The sequence below is a fragment of the Gallinula chloropus genome, assembly GCF_964237585.1.
Source record: "Gallinula chloropus genome assembly, chromosome: 5".
NCBI classification, from domain to species: domain Eukaryota; kingdom Metazoa; phylum Chordata; class Aves; order Gruiformes; family Rallidae; genus Gallinula; species Gallinula chloropus.
This window is the reverse complement of record NC_140090.1, coordinates 57,888,661-57,909,150: the sequence shown is the minus strand read 5'-3', so window position 1 is coordinate 57,909,150 and position 20,490 is coordinate 57,888,661. Positions and strand designations below refer to the sequence as shown.

General features: G+C 36.8%; 1 protein-coding gene across 1 annotated transcript in view; it reads left to right on the top strand.

The window, feature by feature from the left end:
• The window catches only part of LRMDA (leucine rich melanocyte differentiation associated), a gene marked incomplete at both ends in the record, with an annotated part of 657,780 nt that overhangs the window by 365,202 nt on the left and 272,088 nt on the right, over positions 1 to 20,490 (top strand). Inside the window, 2 exon segments of the mRNA XM_084265034.1 lie at positions 2,891 to 3,023; positions 14,201 to 14,331. Of these exon segments, the coding sequence (XP_084121160.1) occupies positions 2,891 to 3,023; positions 14,201 to 14,331 (264 nt within the window).

Below are 20,490 nucleotides of genomic sequence, written 5' to 3'. Positions count from 1 at the left end.
ATCAAACCTATTGTGTGGATTGTGCTTAACTTTCAAATTGTGGAGTACAATTGCTGGTCAATATTTCCTTACGTATTGTGATGGTAGAGATTGTTGCCTTGCATTTAGCAGCTCGTGTAACTGAAGAATAGCAAACACATTTTTTTCCTTTTTTTTTTTTTGTTTTCCCCTTTACCAACTTCTTACCAGTTTTGTTTTCTTCTTCTTAAACAGAAGAAAAAAACCCCAGAATTCTGTGAACAGCAAAATAACATATGGATGCAAATTTATGTTAATGGCTACAACCTCTCTGTGTACTGTAGCAACCCCTCCCGTCTCCCTGGACTCTGAATTTAGGTGATTAAATCACCAAGTGCACACTGCTCTGATGACATGAAAACAACAATTAATAAGCAACCCCCTGTGTAACACGGCTGCTTTTTGCTTTTTAACTGAGCAGCTAATAACATTACATGGCAAAAATTATCAAAACCAGACAGGTGTAAGGAGATTTGCGCACAATTTTCTCTGCCTATCTATGAAACTAGTACCCTTGTTTTCAGCCCAGGCTTGTGAAAGAAAGCCTGTTTCAATAGGCAACTCCCTCTAGTGTTTCAAGGCCTTTTGTCCCACTTCATGGCTTGTCATTTTGTTTTATGCCTCCCCTGCAGCAGTTTTGGATGTGTGCTTTCTTCTCCTTGCCAGTTGCCAACCATTTGCTGATTCTCATGATAAGAGTATTATATTTGCATAACATAACTCAGGAACAATGTGTGTTTTGATGCTGACACTGACCAGAGCCCAAGCAGTGTTTTTTCACAAAGGACCTATTAACATCCCATAAGGCTCTGTGGTGTTGACAAGGAGGTGGCCTTCTCTGAACTCCTTTGGCAAGTCAGAGTCTTACATTGAAATGTGAGGTTTGGAAATAATCCACTATTTATATAATAAAGAGTATTTAAGGGGAATTTGCAAAACTAGGTTTGTCAAATAAACTGAAACGAAAACTCATAACAGCTTGATAAACTCACTGCTACTTCCTCTGGGTTATTTTGCCTTTTAAAGGAACTTGGGGAAAGCACTGTCTGAAATGTTTGCTGATCTCTCTTCTGATCTTGACTTTGGCAAAACCAAGTCTGTTGCGACCTTTTGCTGAAATGGCTAGCGTACTACAGCATGCTAGCACAGCTCTTAATGGTGTACAGTTTGTGTAGGCTGAATTGAACTTTATGTTTTTGTAAGGGCAAAAAGTACAACTGTTACTGTGGTGGTTGTTTCAGTTTAATGTTTATAATAGAGGCTTTTGTTCTTGCAGCTTCAGAAATTGTGGTCTCAATGCGGTAACAATATAGATATGCCATAGGGTGTAGGTATGGCAATTTTTCATCAGGTCTGTCAGCTCAGTGTCAAAATGGCCTTATTAATAGTTGCACCTCCCTTTCAGAAGACCAAGTCAACAGACTGTGAGCGCTTTGGAGTCCTTGGACTAAAATACACTGTTTCAGTGTTCTGCAAATGCTACTTGAATATTCATAGTTTAGTATACAGTACTCAGTGTAAAGGTCATGGACTTGATTTCTTTAGGTTGTTTGAACCCTCCGGCTGTGATTTATAGCTGGTCAATAAGTTGTGCCTACAAAAGTGGTATCTTGTTTTTGTTGGACAGATGAATGTTAAGTTCCCTAATTTGAAACCCATATACTTTCAAATAATATTTGTATTTTCCTCCAGTATAGTGCTTGTAGAACTCTCTAACAAGGACCTTGGCTGTATTTTGATCTTTGCCAAAAATTTGGGGAGGGTGAGGAAACCCCCCCTCAGTATAAATGTCATTGGAAACTGAATAAATAGCATAGACTACATCTCCCTTATTCATCACATTTTATAAAACAGCCAGGAGATACAGTGATGATCTTCCCACTGGTAGGCATAGTAGATCAGCTGTCAAGTCATGCAATCTCAGCATATCTTTAGGTGTCTGGTAGGTGAATGAGCTGTGAATGCATGTCTGTGCGTATGCTCCGTATACCATGTGTCTTAGTTGATTAATGCATGGTGGTTTTTTCCCTGTTGGAATGTGCAAGCATTACGGAATCGAGTTTGGAACAGTTGCCTTAACAAGGTACCAAAGTGTTCTTTTTAGGCTTTTCCCCTGTACTTTTCTATAACTCCAGAATGATTTTTATTTACAAGCCATCATCTGCACTTCCGTGTTGTGAAGTGCTCCTTTGTAAAGGTGCTCCCACAGTCTGACCTGTGGGCTCGACAGTGGGACAGTGAAGTTCCGAAAAGAAAGTAAATGCCTTTTCTGTCTGGAGTAATTCTGCATTTTATTTTTTAGAGAACATTTTATTTTGTTTGCTGGGACTCAGGAAGCAAATTAAGTGGTTAATAAAAAGCAAAAAAAAAATCCCTTCTCCAGTTCCTATTATTGCATGTAAGGTAACTGCTATGAAATTATACTTGAAGTTGTATTTATTATTGTTAGCAGGGTATGATATTTCTTGGCAGAAATGATGGATGACAACTTAAATTTGTGTCCAGGGAATGAAGGTGAACTGTGACAGAGTTATTTATCTTGGGAATGGAGGTTAGGGTCAGGCGAGGCTGGGTGCCTGAAGGCACAAGACATTGACAAATTCATCCTGCAGGCCCCATATCTGAAGCCTTTTGTTTTGGATCCTGGCTACTCACTAAGTGACCCCCATCCTTCATCCTGCCAGCATGTGAAGGATGTGTTGCAGTGCCAGCACTCCCCTTGCCACTAATGCTTGTCATTCACTCCTCTGACAGGCCCAAACCAAAACTATTCCCACTCCTGAAAGGGAAGGTTAAAATATTTATTTCAACTTATAATGGCCTCCCTGATTTAGTGGAGTATCATTTTTCCTGTTGCCTTTGTCGTTTGCAGGTCACTAGAAGGACTGAAAACATTCAGTTACTTGGAAGAGCTGATCTTGGACAACAATCTACTCGGAAATGACCTTCTGTTACCCAGGTTACCCCACCTCCATACCTTAACACTCAACAAGAACCAAATATCCTTTCAAAGAAATACCTGCAAAATGTCAAATGAGTTTTATGTGTCAGCCAAATTAAAGTATGTGAAATATAGTTCATGTGCAGACAAAGCATTCTCTCGTTTGGCACCTGGAATACTTCATAGTAATTTATTATAGGTCATTCATAAATGAAATGCACCATTATATCTTCCTGTTGCTCCATTTTAGTGAGAGATCTAAGTTATGGCTCTGAAGAAATCTTTCTAATAGATAAAATAGAGAAAGAAAATAAAGTCAGTGCTACCGGTGTGCAGCAGTGCCTGTGTCTGCTTGGGGTTCTGTTGCAGGCTGACCTCTAGTGGAATAGAGCCTGCAGTGAAGCCCGGTTAACTTCAAATAGCTCTTAAAAATAGCTTCATATAACTTCAAATAGCTTCTTAAAAAATAGCTTCAAAATAGCTCTTAAAACACTAAAGTAAAATAATATCTCCCCCCTCAGAAAAAAAAAAAAAAACAACCAAACCAACAAACCAAAACCAAACCAAACCCAAACAAGAAGTTTGATACCTTTATTTCAATGAAGTTGGTAATAAGCACAATTTGGTGGCAACCGCAGCTGTAAAAGAAGTTACTGTGTTCTTGGTGTTCTAACTCTGTAAAAATTCATATAAAATCCTGTCCAAATCAAGGTCTTAATACCTTAAAATATTTCGATGGATGGATAAATCCATTCATAACCAATCAGTCGTTTCTCCGTATGCCTGAAGTTAGTGCCTGCTTAGGTTTATTCAGAATAAATATTTCAGTATTTGCCTAAGTACTCTGCTGAATCAGAGCTCCTAGTCTGTAGGCTTCTACATAATGGTCTGTAAAAACTAATTATCTGCAAGAGCTGGGCATGGATTTGATTATTAAATAATTTTCCCATACTTTGACCTTTCTGGATGTTTGAAAGATGTACAATATATGGTTTTACAGAAGTGAAGGGTGATCAAGTTGTGGCCAAAAGGCCAATTGAAACCTGTGGAGTCTTAGAGCACAGACCATGAAAGCCCTCTCCTTGTAATTGCAATGAGGACAAGGCTGCTCAACTGCAGGCTTTTTATTACAGACAATGTAAACACAGAACAATTTACCTCCTACTAAAGCAAAATCCTCCTACTGAGGAGAATAAAAATAACTGCAGATTCTACGATTTCTGCACTTATTTGTGACTCTATAAATAAATAAAACCCAGCAGAATAACTTTTATTCCTGGGGCCCTGGAAATTTGCCAAGACTGTCTCTTGAGCAGAAATGATCATTACTGTACTAGATATTTTGCTAGATTTTGAGTTAATGTCAGGATTCTGTGGTCTGGATTTAAGCAACTGATTTTGTTGTTTACAGCCATGGCAAAAGAACTAGGTGTCCTTTGATGAAGACTATACAAGAACTTTTTTGTTGGTTCTATGAGTGGTGGTATGTTGGGTACAGCATATCTTCTCCTACGAAGCGTGAAATGGAAATATGGCCATAAGACCCAAAATCATTTGGATATATTTGGCCTTTGAAAGGGTGTCAAGAAGAAGCTTTGTGGTTACCAAAAAGAGGGCCCATGTATTGAATAAGAACCGAGTGAACAAAACCAGAGAGGAAAAAAATATCCTGTCTTATTTAAAGTGTTTCTGCTGGTCCTACAGATCTGCTTAAAAAATGATTGTTAAGTGAGTAAGCTCTCAAAGTCAACGATAACATGATAAGAAGGATTTGTTCTATCCTGGGATTTTTTTTAATTCAATCTTTAAAACGATGAAGTTGGAGCTTTGAGAGTATCGAGCTACTGAGGCCATAGAAACAATGTATGCATTTTGTAGTGTGCTGCCAGTAATTTAATGGAGGAGTTGCAGAAACGCTTGTAAAAAACCTAATGTATACAAATGGTCCACAGAAGGAAAAATAAATGCTGTCCATCATTAATATTTTGAGCCCTAAGGAACACTGATCTCTCAAAGAGAAGACAGAGCAGTCTTCAGAAGCACAGAGACATTCCAGATTCCTCTCTCCACTGTGGATACCATATTTGAAAAAGGTCTTTTCTGAATTTGAATCACTTCTTTTAATTAATGATTTCTCTATAGGATTATTTTAAATATGTTCAAATAATAATGCAAGTTTAATAGAATGATGAAATACATTACAGGAAAGATTGTTTGGTGTATGATTGAAAAGACATAAGTGAGCAAGGAATACTGATCTGAAACAAGACTTCATCTGGTGGAACAGGCTGAGAGAGTTGGGCTTGTTCAGCCTGGAGAAGGCTCTGGGGAGACATTATAGAGGCCTTGCAGTACCTAAAGGGGACTACAGGAAAGCTGGAGAGGGACTGTTTATATAGACATGTAGTGACAGTATAAGGGATAATGGTTTTACACTGAAGGAAGGTAGATTTAGATTAGATTTGCTACAAGGAAGGTGGGGCACTAAAACAGAGTGCCCAGAGCAGCTGTGGCTGCCTTCTTCCTGGCAGTGTTCAAGGCCAGGTTGGATGGGGCTTTGGGCAGCCTGGGCTAGTGAAGGGTGTCCCTGCCCATGGCAGGGGGTTGAAACTAGATGGTCTTTGAGGTCCCCTCCAATCCAAATCAGTCTGTGATTCTAGTAATATCACCACATATACGTAAATATACAGAGAGAGAGGGAGACAGAGAGCGAGCTGGTAAGAGCTTTCTACTCCTTTTACATGATTCACTTTTAGTGTGGGGTTGTATGTGTAAATAACATTTGGCCCCTCCTAACATAATGTCTGGAAACACTACAAATGTGAAAGCTTAATTTGAAATCAGGTAAATATTAGAAGAATAGTATTTTTTTCTTCATGTAGTGGTTGCATATTTCAGTCACAGTCAGGCCACTACCAGCTTTTCTACTAGAAGTGGAAAAAACAATTTTTTAATATTGTTATTTTAAAAGCAATTTCCTGGTGTTTTACCTTAACTTTTCTGTAATGTATAATCTATTAAAAATATATAAAAATGCAGTCTGTATAGCTGAAATGCATGAACTATAGTTATCAAGACTTTGCAGTATTGGATTATGTGTCTCTAACATGATTTTTTCATGTGTATAGTATATTTGTTTTTACGTAAGACTGCTTTACTTTGGGAAACACATCAACTTAGTTTATTAGACACAATGGGTGTCAGAAAAAACTGTAGACTAAGATGGGTTGTGGGTAGGAGCTTGATTTTGGAGGAGGACTCATGACTGCAATCACTTGTGCTTGTAATGGGAAACCTCATATCTCCTTATAAGTGTCTTCACTAGATACTAAGCATCAGTGAGGAAATTTTTAAATAGGTTTATTCCTTTGTGTGTGTTATAGCAGTGTGAGATTTCATAGCTTTTCACTGTGCTAATCATGGCTGGTGACACAGTGGGACTATGTAGTATAGGCATCTCAATCTCCTTTACATTTCAATCATTTTAGCATTTGTTACAATTTCTCAAAAGGGCAGCAGTGATAGTTTGTCAAATATATATACACCCCTCAGTGCTGAAAATTAGATGGTGCTCACTGCCTCTCTCCAAAATACGTAAGTCTGACATGAGCTGGATCTGTGATCCTGTGATGTAAAACCCCTTTTTCTTTACTTAGTCCAGTGAGCTGGACATCTATGTAACGTACATTCTATATACTTCTGAAGAACCAATATCAAAATTGATTTCAAATAAAGGTGTTGAATGTAGATATCAAGTGCAGACATTGAGTCTAGATCTAGGTTTTCAATGGTTTATAGTAAAACCAAAATATTTCACACCATAGAGTGGGACATCTAGAGAAATCTATGCAGAATGATCACAATAGTATATGCATTACTTATGGCAAGAGGTGATACAATGTGGTTCAGATGTAAGGATTAGATGTTCTTGACCCTCTGCAAACAGGATGAATCGAGTCCCTCCGCTGAAGAATGTACCAATAAGTACTTCTGGTATAATCTGTCTTTGCAGAGGTATCATTGTAATGCCTAACAGTTATGGCTTTAACTCCCAAACTGTAGATTTGTTTTTGGCCTTTGTGCTTCTTTCTACATTGTCCCGAAGTGCTGGATGACCTAGAAGTCCCAGTCTGACCAGAATTTCATTAACTTAAGTGCTGAAGACTCTATGTTTGGATTGAGTAAATATGTTATACATGAATTGTCTTCTATTATGTGCAGATCCCTATCTTCAATTAACAAATATCTAAGATGAAATGTTAAAATAGTACAGCAGTCCTCTAGCATATACTTCTGACCTCTCTGTGCCACAATTGCAGATTTGCTTAAATCTGAGTGTACCTTGTTGGAGAACTGCATTACCTGATAAGCCATTAGGATAAAGAGCACCCAAAGTAAAAATTAAAGTAATGTGAAAGCCTAATTGCAAACATCTATGGAAGAGGGAGGCAGTCTTCATTCCAATTGCTTCCTTATCCTGTTATACAAGAGTGCTTGGACCAGTTCAACTCCTGATGTTATAACTTTTTAAAAAATGGTGAGCTGCTGCTTTATTCTTGCTTGTCATTGTTTCTGGGAACCTTGAACAGTATTTGAACAGAGTAGTGTTTAAAAAAAAATCCAAACAAAACCCCAAACTTTGAAAGAAAGGACATATGGTTTCAGGATAGACCTCTCTAGAAAACCAGAAATGTAATATGATTGTAAGAATAAAAACATTTCTCCCATTTCTCATGTTTGTACACCTAAGGATATTGAGACCTCAATGTCAAATCTGCATCCTTGGAACCATGGGCTTTATGAAATACCCTTAAAAGCACTGGCAGCTCCAGCTACACAGAGAAAACGAATGCTACTCCAGTAGGCACAATGTGATTTTTTAAATTTTTTTTTTCCCCAAGTATTCAGGATGCAGGGAGCTCTCCATGAGCTGTATGGACTTAGTTCATTGCCACCTGTGCTCTACCTTTTCTTTCTTGAGCAGATTGGTTTTAAAGTCAGTGAACAAGGCCTTATCCCAAGGTCCTATCTCGCTACCAGATAGGGTTCAGGCTAGAATGTGGCATGACACAGGCAGGTTGGTGGCCCTGCCTGTGGCAGGGGGGTTGGAACTCTATGATTCTTGGGGTCCCTTCCAGCCCATGCCGTTCTGTGATTCTATGATTCCATGACTGTGCATGACATCCTATTGCCTATGGAGAAGGGGAAGATATGTACTTGCATATTGCAACCTATTTCTGGGGTTATCCAACCTTGAAGACCTAGTGCATTCTAAGTGAAGTGTTCAGGTGGCAAAGATCTTTTTGCACTGCATTCAGAGGAGAATCGCTAACTTCTGCTTCAAGGCTATTTGCCTGTGGAATAGCTTGTGATTGCTACATCGTGTTTGTGATAAATTTAATTGAAGCAAATGTTTCAAATGGGAATAAGTATAGGTACCTTACTCATTTGAAGTGCTATCCAGCTGTTTTAATGTTAGGTTGATTGCAGCACCTGCATGGCAGATGGTTAGTTGGCAAAAGACTTGAATGACTATTTTGGGTCTTTTTACATGACAGCCTGGAATTCTGTGTGATATTTCTGATATTCTCTATTTATGTATCTAAAAAATATTTTGAATGTAAAGCTGATTGCGCTTCACTTTGCCTCTTTGCTTCTAAGAACTTTCAAAAGCTGTAATCACAGAAGGTCATTAACATGTAAAGCTCTCCTGCAACTCTCTTGGGTAAGTGGGAGGGTGAAACATTTGAAAAGACCAATGCTGTGGTTTAACTCAGCAGACAGCTAAAAAAACTGCACATCTGTTTGTCCACTCTTGTTCTCCCACCTCCCACAGTGGGATAGGGGAGAGAATTAGGAAAAAAACCCTAAAACTTGTGGGTTGAGATAAAGACAGTTTAATTGGACAGAAAAAGAAGATAATACTAATTATAAAAGAGTAATATACAAAACAAATGATGCACAATTGCTCACCACCCAAAGCTGATGTTCAGCTAATTCCTGAGTTGTACTACCTCCCTGCCAGTCCTGCAGTTATATATTGAGCATGACATCATGTGGTATGGAATATCCCTTTGGGCTTTTGGGGTCAGCTGTGCAGCTGTGTCCCCTCCCAGCTTCTTGGGCAACCCCCACCAGTATGAAAAACTGATTAGTATGAGAAGTCCTTAGCTGCTTAGCAACAACTGAAACATCAGTGTTATCAATATTATTCTCATCCTAAATCCAAAGTGCAGCACTATACCAGCAGCATGCTAAGAAGAAAATTAACTCTATCCGGCCAAAACCAAGACAACTAAGTACAAAATTTTTGAAAGAAAATGATGGAACACTTTGGAAAGCACTGAGGGAGAACAAGAGTGATTACTTTTCTTATAAAATCACCATGTTAGAGTATATTACTAGTAGAAACAACTGCTGGCACAGAAAAAAGTTACAGGAAGAATTCCTGGATTCTCTTGCATTCTTCAAACTCTGTGCAATAAAAATATTGAGTGGTGAGGCAGGAAATATGCCTAGGTTTGTTTGGGGAGCTATATGTTAGCATAGCATTTGTAAGGAATTACATAGAATAATTTCCTTTATAACTGTTAGCAAAGGCTGTGTTTCTTTATAGGTTTGAGCAGCAGTTGTCCCTGAAGAGCAAACAAGAAATAACCTTATACCAAGAGTACCGGTGAGAGAGGAAACAGTATGGAGTTTGGGGATGACCAGCCTCAGTACTTAAAGCATTGCATCTGGATCCTTATATTACTCTCTATAAAGGATTCATGCAGTGTCTGCACCCTGGAAATATGCTGGAGTGAGTAGTGAAAGGACACGGCTAAAGAGACTCTTAAGAGTACAGGGGTCTGGAATAGTGGGATATGTCATCCAGTAGCTCCTGTGTGAATCCACATGACCACAATGGTCTTTTTACTCTGTTGGCTGTCACAGGATACAGCTTGGGACTGTCAAAAGGACTGTCCCTGCTTGTGAGGTTCTTCTAAAATTGTCTAGGTGAAGTGGCTTTATACTATCCACTCATAGTTTACAACTTGGACTTTGTTCAAATCTAACATTCCCCGGTGATGATTTAACTTCGGATATTGCCACTCCTTCCTAGGTAGTACTCTTGCATGCTGTGCAGCTAATCTTTGAAGAGTTTGTAAGGGGCTGTAGTCCTGACTAGCACTATGATTTTACTCCAGGCTACAGGATTTTCTACAAAAGAAAGAAACACAAATGCTATGAGTTCACATACAGAGTTAATTCTTAGCCAGAGAAGGGAGAGAAATAATTTTCTTTGGGCTTTTTCTTGTTCTTTTTGCCTTCTGGAGAACCTAAAAAACTGTGGTATTGGGTACCGGTGGGTGAGTGAGAATAGACAAGTCAGAACATTTGTAGGATATATTTGTTTGCATAAAACTTGCAAAAAATTACATTGTTCTGCTGCAGCTTAACTGCCCCCATCATGGTATTATATTTTCCAAGTAATTCTATTGCTGATGTCTCAGGGTTGTTGATAGAGTTTGGTTTTCTGAATAAAAAATATGGTGACATGGTTGTGTATGTGTATGTACACTGTGAACAGTCTACTGTAAATATGCATGTGTGATATACATATGTGTATCATAACAGAGAGGCTTAAAAAAGTTAATCTGAGTATGAGACACCCCATTCTTGTAGATGTTTCCCTAGTTAAAACTGGAAATGGTGCAAGAAGTCAGTATAGTTTTTGATGAGGATGAAATTTTAAAATATGTCTAGTATGTTTCTGGTAAAAATTCATATAGGCCAGGTTGTATTTTTGGAGAGGGGACAATTGTTGTATAATTGCTGAGAATTAACGTTTTAGCCTGTGAGCTAAAGAGCTCAGATTTTTATTTCAGTCAATGTCTGTTAGAAACAGGCATTAATAGATTAGTAATGATGACACTGTTGAATTAGAAGATGGATCGCTGCACTAAGGTACTTTAGTAGTCATAACAGTGACACTTTAAACCGCTTTTCAAACAACAGACTGTAGTGTAAGTAGTTGCATCACTATTTTATGTATATATACCAGTGACCAGTGACACTGCTTCAAAAGGATCAGTTCACGGCTGTTGTCACAGAGCTATAAATAAATTAATAAATAATTTTTCTCTGGCACTGTCCATGGGTTTAATTGTGGTTTTCCTTTTCTTGGGTAGAATGGAGCTGAAAGTGGTCTTAGAAGTGGCACAACAGGACTTGTAGCTCTTAGGCTCTGATTGCACCAATATGGCACTCCTTAGACTGCAGCAATAGACCATAAAAATGAAGCTGGCAGTAAAATTTCAGAATCGGTTTTGATTTTCTTCCTCTATTTTCATACCATTGTTTTAGAAAGACTTTACACTTCTGGTGGCATTATATAGTTCAGGTATTGTGATTAAAATAGGTATATGACTTACTGACTAAGCTAGCAGTACAGTAGAAATGCACTGTAATCTCTAAGAAACTCTTCATCATAAGAATTTGAATAACTGCAGTGGCATGCAGATGGGGCTTCTTGGAAAAATAGTGCCTTCCATTTTGATTTTAAGAGAGATGAGAATTTTAATTATTTATGATATAACTGGTGATTCTAGCACAAAAAAATTGACTATCATAAGCCAGAAGTTTGTTTTTTCTCAAGTGTTCCTGTCATCCTGTTACTTCTATGCTGTCTAAGCATGTAAAGCTTCACCTTTTCTGTGAATTAGTAACCATCTGCTTTTGAGGTGATTTCATCTGATTTTTGGGGTTTGTCTTGTGCACGTGTTTCTGTTCTAGCTGAAATGGAAATAAAGCTGCAATGATAAATATCTGTGTCAGTAGGAGATGAGTAAATGATAACAAAGATCTAGGGAGTCTCACACAGAACTGCACAGTAAAAAGTCTGTGTGTGATTCCAGTCACCTTTGCCTGAAATAATTTGTAAGGCATCTAAAATCAGTGCTAAAGTTATAGATATGATACATTGGAATCTAGCTGCTAATTTCCAAATTTGAGGAGACTGAGATTTTCAACTAACATCCAAAGATGTTAGTGAATTTGGTGTCTCTCCCTTTTCCCTTCTGTAGGACTTTGATACAGTCTTACACATTTTGTAAATCTAAGCTGACACATTAGATATCTAAATACATTTTGATATTTATCCCTAAGTCTGCATGGTTATTTAAGAGCATATGTGTCACACTCTACATTCAGCAAATTTTTTGTGGAGAAAATCTACCTCAGCGAAAGCTCTACTGAATTGACAAACATATTTTGCATGTTTATTCCATAGAATCAGCAAAATGGTTGGTTGGAGTTTTTTTGGTTTGTTGGTTGGTTTGGTTTTGGCCAGATACAATCTAAGCCTTGCAACAGCTACTCCTCCACCCCACTGTATGATTTGGGGGTTGTACCCGATGATCTCTCGAGTTCCCTTCCAACCCCTATGATTCTATGATTCCTTTGATTACTGTTATGGAAATAAATTTTATAATAATAAACTCTTTCTCTCAAGGAGCCTTTTGCAACTTAAGCAATCCTGCAAGAAATTAAGTGTTTCTCCTGGCTGAAGAAGGGTGCCAGGTATGCTTCTCTGACAGCCTTAGGAAATTTTTAAAAAGCCTTTACTTGAACATGTGTGGAAAAACAGTTTGTGACCTTTTCATCACAGTCACATACTTCCCAGAAGAGCTGTGAAAAAGTTTGTTTGTGAGCTTGAGGTCCAGGTATGAGAAGACAAAAATTAAGGCAAGATTTTGATTAGGAGTTTATCATACGGTGCTACTTATTGGCAAACAGCATTCCATAATGTGGCTTTGCCAAATTAAAAATTAGCATTTTTACCTTATTAATTAATAGAAATAGTTTCAAACCAATACAAGTATGTGAGGATGATTCCATACCTTATGGAACAGAACATTAACTATGAGTTTAGATACATTGATTTTAATATATTAAAATCAGTAATTTTCAGCTTGGTTTTCATGTGCATTTGGAAATAAAATTAAATTTCAGGCTTGCAAAAGGAAACCCACGTTTTTAGCAGTGAAGCTGCTCTTTCTATTCTCTATTGCTTCTGTTGCCCTTAAGATATTGAGGTGAAGAAATAAAGTAAATTCCATCAGCTAAGAATAACAAAGATAACAGAAACACATAAATCAAATATAAATAATAGCAACACAAGTGAACTGAGGATTTAAAACAATAGTGGTGGTCTCTAACAGCAGGAGCGGATAAAACCAGAGCAATGAAATGCTCTTTGATGGTTTTGAATAATTATTAATATTGTCTAAATAAATTTTTAAACATTGAAAACTTTTTACACACATACATACGGCATCATTTCTGAGAAACATGCCTTTTTTTTTGCACGGAGATTGAATAAGAATGTATAGTTTGAGTCTTAGAGACTGTCACACTAGACATTAACAAAATAATTTGCTTTATTTGACCAGTCAATAGGGTGTAAATGGTTGAATGTTGTTATGCTTAAACCAAAATGTGGTTTCCAATATTGCAGTAGTTAAGAGATAATTTAACCTTTATTTGTTTGTTTTCATATAGTTTACAATATCGAAGGTGTATCATCATTATTTATGCTCTGAGGAATATAGTTAAGCCTCGTGAACACCAAAATATAAGGCTATTTTAATGTAAAATTTTATGCTTTACAAGATTGTAAAGATTTACATTTAAAATACTTGTAACGCTGATGTCTTTAAGTTGTACTTAGTGAAGCATTAATTCACATATACTAATTGAGTAATTATGAATGTGTTGCTGTGGCACTCAATGCATTTATATGCTGGGAGTGAAAGTGGGTTGTTGTGGTTTGACTTTTTTTGTTTTTAAACTCATTTTCCAGAAGACTGAATATATTAGTGATGAATGTGCTGTGAAACTAACTGTTTGTTTCCATGCTGGAAAAGTTTCATAGCTCTAGCAATTGCTAGCCATTTTACCACACAGCATCCATCATTTTGTCAAAGTTTTAATGTTTTGTAGTGAACCACCTAGGAAAGAGAGGAGGAGAAAAGAATGACAAAACATCCAAATTCTTTCATTCCATGCCAAAATACTGACTGAAATTTATCCCTGTTTGCCCTTGGAACAATTAATGTGACATTTTCCCGAATGCCATACTAAATTTGATTGTCAGTTATTGAAATGTATGTTTAAATCAGCGGTGATGCAACTCTAAATGCTTTTTTCATTAATCTCATTGAATCCTTAACCCACAACCTTTGACACATAACAGAATTAGAAACCCTTTTGGACCATTTGGCTGAAGTTGTGCCCTCACTACAGTATCTCAGTTTGCTTGGAAACACAGCCTGCCCAAATGAGCTGGTCTGCAAAGAAAACGATGAAGATGACTACCAGAGATACAGGTTAGTGTTTTCACCTGCAGATACAATAAGGTATGTCAGTTCTATTTTATTACTGGAAAAATACTGAACTAAAACCAACTCAGAGATTCCGACAACTACTCTCTTCTGAAAGCATTGTGGTATGTTCTGCCATGAAACACCTGGGAATTTGAGTAACCACATTTCAGTGAGATTACTCTTAGGATCCCTATTTCAAGAAATGTTTCAGTGCTACATGGCACATGTTTGAATTGAGCAAGTGTGTACAGGATTTCCTGAATGAGGATGCTGATCTGTGTCTACTTACAGTCTTTACTTCTTTAAGGCCAAGGTAAGGCAACATTTACATACACTACGGGTGACAGTCACTTAAAAAAATAAAGTACTACCCTCACATAACCACTTGCATTTTCCTCTACTAACATTCAGTTGTGGTGATGAGCTGCTTTTACTACAGTTATAAAGGCACTATTGAAGAAAACAGAATAAAGGATGACTCCTATATTGTGCTGCTTTACTCAGAGCTATTTAGTTTAGTGTTTTGATTTCAATAAAAAAGCCCAACCAACTACACAAAAAGTCATCTGGAAATTAATATTGAAGCCTGATAAAATACTCATTGTCCAACTGAAATGTTGCTGAAAATTACGAAGCTTATATTTTAAAAATAAAAATACGTGACTGATGAGGATGACTGTAAGTATATATCTAAAATGCTGAGAAAGTTTAGCTTGTTCATCCTGGAGAAGAGAAGGCTCTGGGGAGACCTAATTATGAGCTACCAATACTTAAATGGGTCCTACAGGAAAGTGGGAAACTCTCTGTTCATCAGAGAGTGTAGTGATAGGACAAGGGGTAATGGCTTCAACCTGCAAAAGGATAGGTTTAGATCAGACATTAGGAAGAAATTCTTTACTATGAGGGTGGTGAGGCACTGGAACAGGTTGCCCAGAGAAGCTGTGGAAGCCATGTCCCTAGAAGAGTTTAAGGCCAGGTTGGATGGGGCTTTGAGCAATCTGATTTAGTGAAGGGTGTCCCTGCCCATGGCGGGGGGTGGGGGGCGTGGAACTAGATGATCTTTGAGGTCCTTTGCAACTAAAAGCATTCTATGAATGTCTTCTGAAGTGACATAATTTTCATAGTTAAAACATTTAGGCAAGTAAGACTGATTATTTAAAAAGTCATTGGATTTTTTTTTCCTTGCTCATACCTAATACAATATTTCAGGAGGGGATTCAACTTTTTAAAAGGGTAGACAATGGCAGGACAAGGGGGAATGGATTAAAACTCAAGGAAGGAAGGTTTAGATTAGATACTAGGGGGAAGTTTTTTACAGGAAGAGTGGTGAGGTGCTGGAACAGGCTGCCCAGAGAAGTAGTAGATGCCCCATCCCTGGAGGTGTTCAAGGCCAGGTTGGAAGGGGCCCTGGGCAGCCTTGTGTAGATCCAGGCCTGGAGGTTGGTCCAACCCCCTGTGGCAGAGGGGTTGGAGCTCTATGATCCTTGGGGTCCCTTCCAACCCAGACCATTCTATGATTCTATGATTTAGTCTTTGTGTGCTGGCATTTTTCACATCAGCTGAAAATGTCTGTCTGAGTAAGGTCAGAGACAAGCAACACTGGTCACTGTGCTGCTGACCTTGCCTAGCTTGAGCTTCATTTTTATTAGCAGATCACCCACAGTATCCAGTTATATTTAAAAAAACCTCTGATTTTACCTTCATGTATTCTAAACTCCTTAGGATTTAGTATAAAACTAAAACCATAAATCATATACATCACTTTATTGCTCATAAATACTGTAGGTTGAAACAGTAGCTTTTTTAGTTTGATCCAAATTTTTGAGAAGGATTTCTAGGTTATTATTAGCTTAAAAACTTTCACCTTTTAATGATGCGGCTTTTGAGTCCAGCTTAGCTGTGGAGCACTTTGCTTTCCACCAAGTAGAGCAGTCTAGATTTAATATAGTATTTTCCTATTGCTTTCACACTTAAGTGGAAGGTATGCTTACTATCCAGCTTATGAGAGTCTAATAGTCCTGTCTCTATGCTAATTTATGTGACATTTGCACTAGAGAATTGCTTAAAAAATGAATGATATTTCTACAGTTTACTGTTTTTCACTTTAAGTATGTTTTCTGACAATATGTCTCCTATTAATCATTTAAGCAAAAGTAGTACGTTAAAAGAGCCATTCAGAGGCAAGAATCCATGCTTCATTTAGTGCTGTCTGGAAAAATTCTTTATTGATTGACATCCTCTGTGGTTATGTGATGTAATATTTATAATATGTCACACAGCCATACATCAAAACAAGCATGTCTGTTGTTTCATTTCAATGCAAAAATGTTGATTTCAGGGAGGTCAAGGTAGTTTTAGGTCACATTGTGGCAAACCACTATGTCAAAGTGTGAAGTGATTGTATTTATGCATCTGCTGGATACTGTAACTTTGCTTCCATTTTCTTTTCTCTCAATTTTGCAAAAACCTGAGTATATTTTTTCCATACAAACTAAGTTAATTAAAGCTCTTTTAAGAAAGAAGAATGGACTTCTAATTAGTTGAATGATTTATGGTTCTACTATAACGAAAGCTTCCTGCTTCTTTTCTGTAATCATGTGTTCCATTATATGAAGCGTGTTTGCCAGGAAACATTGGACTGAAAAACAAAAGTATCCATCTATTTATCTGTCTGTCTGTCTTTAGGGAAATATATTCACCTACATGGTGGCACTGATTAAAAAGTACTTTACTAATTTTACTCTGTATAGCTAGTTCATAATTTTGAATACACGTTCTGATGGATCTTAGACACAACTGTTTTCTTCCTTAACCCAAAGAGTATCTTAGATTTAAGAAGAAGCTCCTGAGTAAGAAAGTGCTTGTGTTTTATCAAATGTATCACTTCATATCTCAAAAGCAATCACTTGTAGTGCTTCAGCATTTTTGTTTAAAGTATTTTTTCTTAATTTTAAAAAAAAGATTTGTCACACAACAAGCATCAAAAATTTGGATTTCAGCGAACCTGAATTGTGTAAACAGTTTGCTTTACCATAAAGTTTAACTGGTTTTATTTTGTTCTGAATCAGAACTTATTTTTGTAAATTTTTGCAGAGACCATTGGAACCACAGCTTCATTTTTCATCAAGCTTTAATTTCATTCCTACTGAGTTCAATTAGAGTTCAGGCTATTTAATTTCTCAATCAGAAAGAGAAAGGTGCTAGAAATCAGTGTTACTTAATCTTCTCATTCCAACAAACTGAAATGATCTCTAAACACCACTCCCAAAATCTCAACCTTAAAAAATGTGGAAAATAAAATTTTTAAAAACTTGAAATCCAGTGATTTACTGTGATATTAGTAACAGAGAGAAAAAGTAATAATATGTCTTTCAAAACTAATTAGGTTTTATCACAAAATACTTATAAAATGTTTAAAGCTATTCTGTTTGTCAAGAAGTTATAATCTGGTTCCTCAAATAATCCATTGGTATGGTTTTCTATCAATTTCAATACAAATTCTTTTTCTAAGTCTTTCATTAAAAATAGGTTTTATAGAAAAACATCGATGTGTCTTTTTCTGAAAGTAGTTATTTTTTTCCACCTAAGAAATGTAATATTTTAGTGGAGTATTTTTTAGAAGAAGAAAAAAGAAAAAAAAATAATTTTCCATTCCTGTTATTCTTCCTTAGTTTCAAATGCGAAGGAGAACAAATTGATGAAAACATTTTTATGTTTGCTATTGGAATTTTTGCTTGGAAAGGAAAAGAAAATGGAAAGTCCCTTCTGCAATATTTTTGTAACCAAGCTTTCCTGTTTCATTTTAAAAACTCGTAGTTTTTTCCATCATTGTAACATGGCTTAGTTACTTTCCCTTAAAAAAAAAAAGTGCTATATTTTCTTAATTTTTATCTTCCTTCTTTAAGCTTCCCATATTTGGGAGGGTAATATTTTGTAAAGGGATATCTTTGGGACGATGGCAATGAAAAGCAGAGTATCTAAAATATAATAGTGATAGGAAAGTTTTAAAAGCTTTTGCCTCAAATAAGAAACAAGAAATACAGAAAAATAGCTTGCAAAACAGTGCGTCTTCTAAAATAACCTATTCTACAATTTCTACTTTGAAGATTGAGTGAAAGCAAAGGTCATGACCTGGAGATCAAAGTAACAGAAGTCAGCACAGTAATTGCTGGTTACTTCTCTTGTACCCACACTTGGTCAGTCCTGTGGGTGTATTGTTTGCAGTGAAAACTTCAAACGCGATGTTACTGAACTGTGAAAAATCATCTGGGTCAGAATGTATTACAAAGCATTTGCAAATGCTGCAGGTGACCTCACCTATTTTCATTAAAGTGATATGATTGTGAAGGATGTATAGCATGTGTGAAGTTTTCAGTGCTTGTTCATTCTTCTTTGCTCCTTATTGACATTTCCTGGAATGATGCATTCATTAAGTGCTGTTGACATGGAAACAAGGGCAAGTGGAAACAAATGCCTGAGTTTATTTTAAATTAGCTTAAAAGTACATATACTAGATATGCTATCTTTGGCAGGGGGAGCACATGGTGATAACCTTATGAAGTCCTCTTAAGATAGAACAGCAAGAAAGGAAGTGAATGTATTTTGTGTGGATTAACTTTTCAAGCTAAATCAGCTATTCCCATCCCACAAGATTCTGTGAAATGCTGGGTCTTATGCAATTTTCTGTTTCCTTGTTGTTTTGTTTTGGTTTATTATGGTTTTTGGTTGGGGGTTTTTTTGTGTTGTTTGTTTGTTTTGGGTTTTTTGTGAGACAGAACCTACTCATCTTTTCAAGTTGTGTTATTAAATTTGGATGTTAATATAAATACATAAATACATCTTCAAGAAACCATAGGAGACTAGAAGTCCTTTCTCAGTAATGAAAATAATTCTAATATACATCAGTGAATTTACTGTTGAAGCTCTGCTGTAACAGGAAGGACTGAAGTCTGTGATGCCTCTGTATGTTTTTCAGGTACTTAATGAAATGATTAGGGTATTCCCTTATACCTGTATAATCTATGAATCTGTGTCTCTTCACTGTTTGCATGGGGTCTTGTAATTTCTACAATGCAAACTGGATTTGATTGACATCAAATAGTCACATAATTTCCATCTGAGATTAGTCACTGGAAGAATTTTTGGCCATGGGCTTTTATAAAGTTTCTTTCAGCCAAATAAGTTAAAGTCTATAGTACCCCAAGTTGTCCATCCTAATATTACAGTTATGTCTTCGCTTACTGTGTTTGTTACATGTGTAGAAAGAAACTTTTCTAATTCATAGAGTTGCTTGCAGCTACTGCTACAGAGCAGAGGATGTTAAAGTATCAGGAGGTGGTTTGGCTTTCTGAAGTGGCTTGAGAGCCCCTTAGAATTATGGGGTCATCACCAAGCAATGCCAAGGTTTTACAGAGGGTATGTGATCCTCTGCCAACATAATGCCCTCTATTCTGGAAGATGCTGGTTTAAGTTTATGACCTGGCCTCCTTAACTCTGTATTGAGGAAGTTTTGTTGCAGTATGATGATTGGTGGGGTAAGGGTGAGTGTAGAGGTTAAACTTTTTGGTGGCGGTGAAGAAAGAACTATAGAAGATAATTCAGTTCAGTATCACAAGCACGTTGCTCGATCCTGATTTTTGTTTTTATCGCTCCCCATTTGAATGCTGATGTAACTTTGCCAACTTCAGGTTATTTATTTTTTCTAGTTTATAATAACTTAACTGAAAGCATAATCACTCCTTCAGAGTTTTATAAGTAAAGCTAGACCCTTCTTCATTCTTCTGGGCAAATAACTCTCAATTTTTCAGAGCCAGATTAATTTTATATTTTAAAATTTAATGCTGATGCAGATAGCAAAATTTTATATTCCAGTTTTTCTTAAATATATAGAAGGAGAAAAAAACCAAACAAAACATTATTTCTCCAAGTAATTTATTTGCCCTTTAAGTTTTTTTTCTAGCATGGCTCATGGGTGATGCCATTATCTTTCAGTATCAGGAGGCCAACCATGTTCTACAACTTGTCTGCTTTTCCAAGGGAGGTAATAAATGAATCAATGCCCTTAGATGCTATGATATTAAGTGGGTTTTTTTGTTTGTTTTGCTATGCTATGGTATTCACAGGTCCAGAATAAAAATTTGCTGTTTGATAATAGTAAGGAGT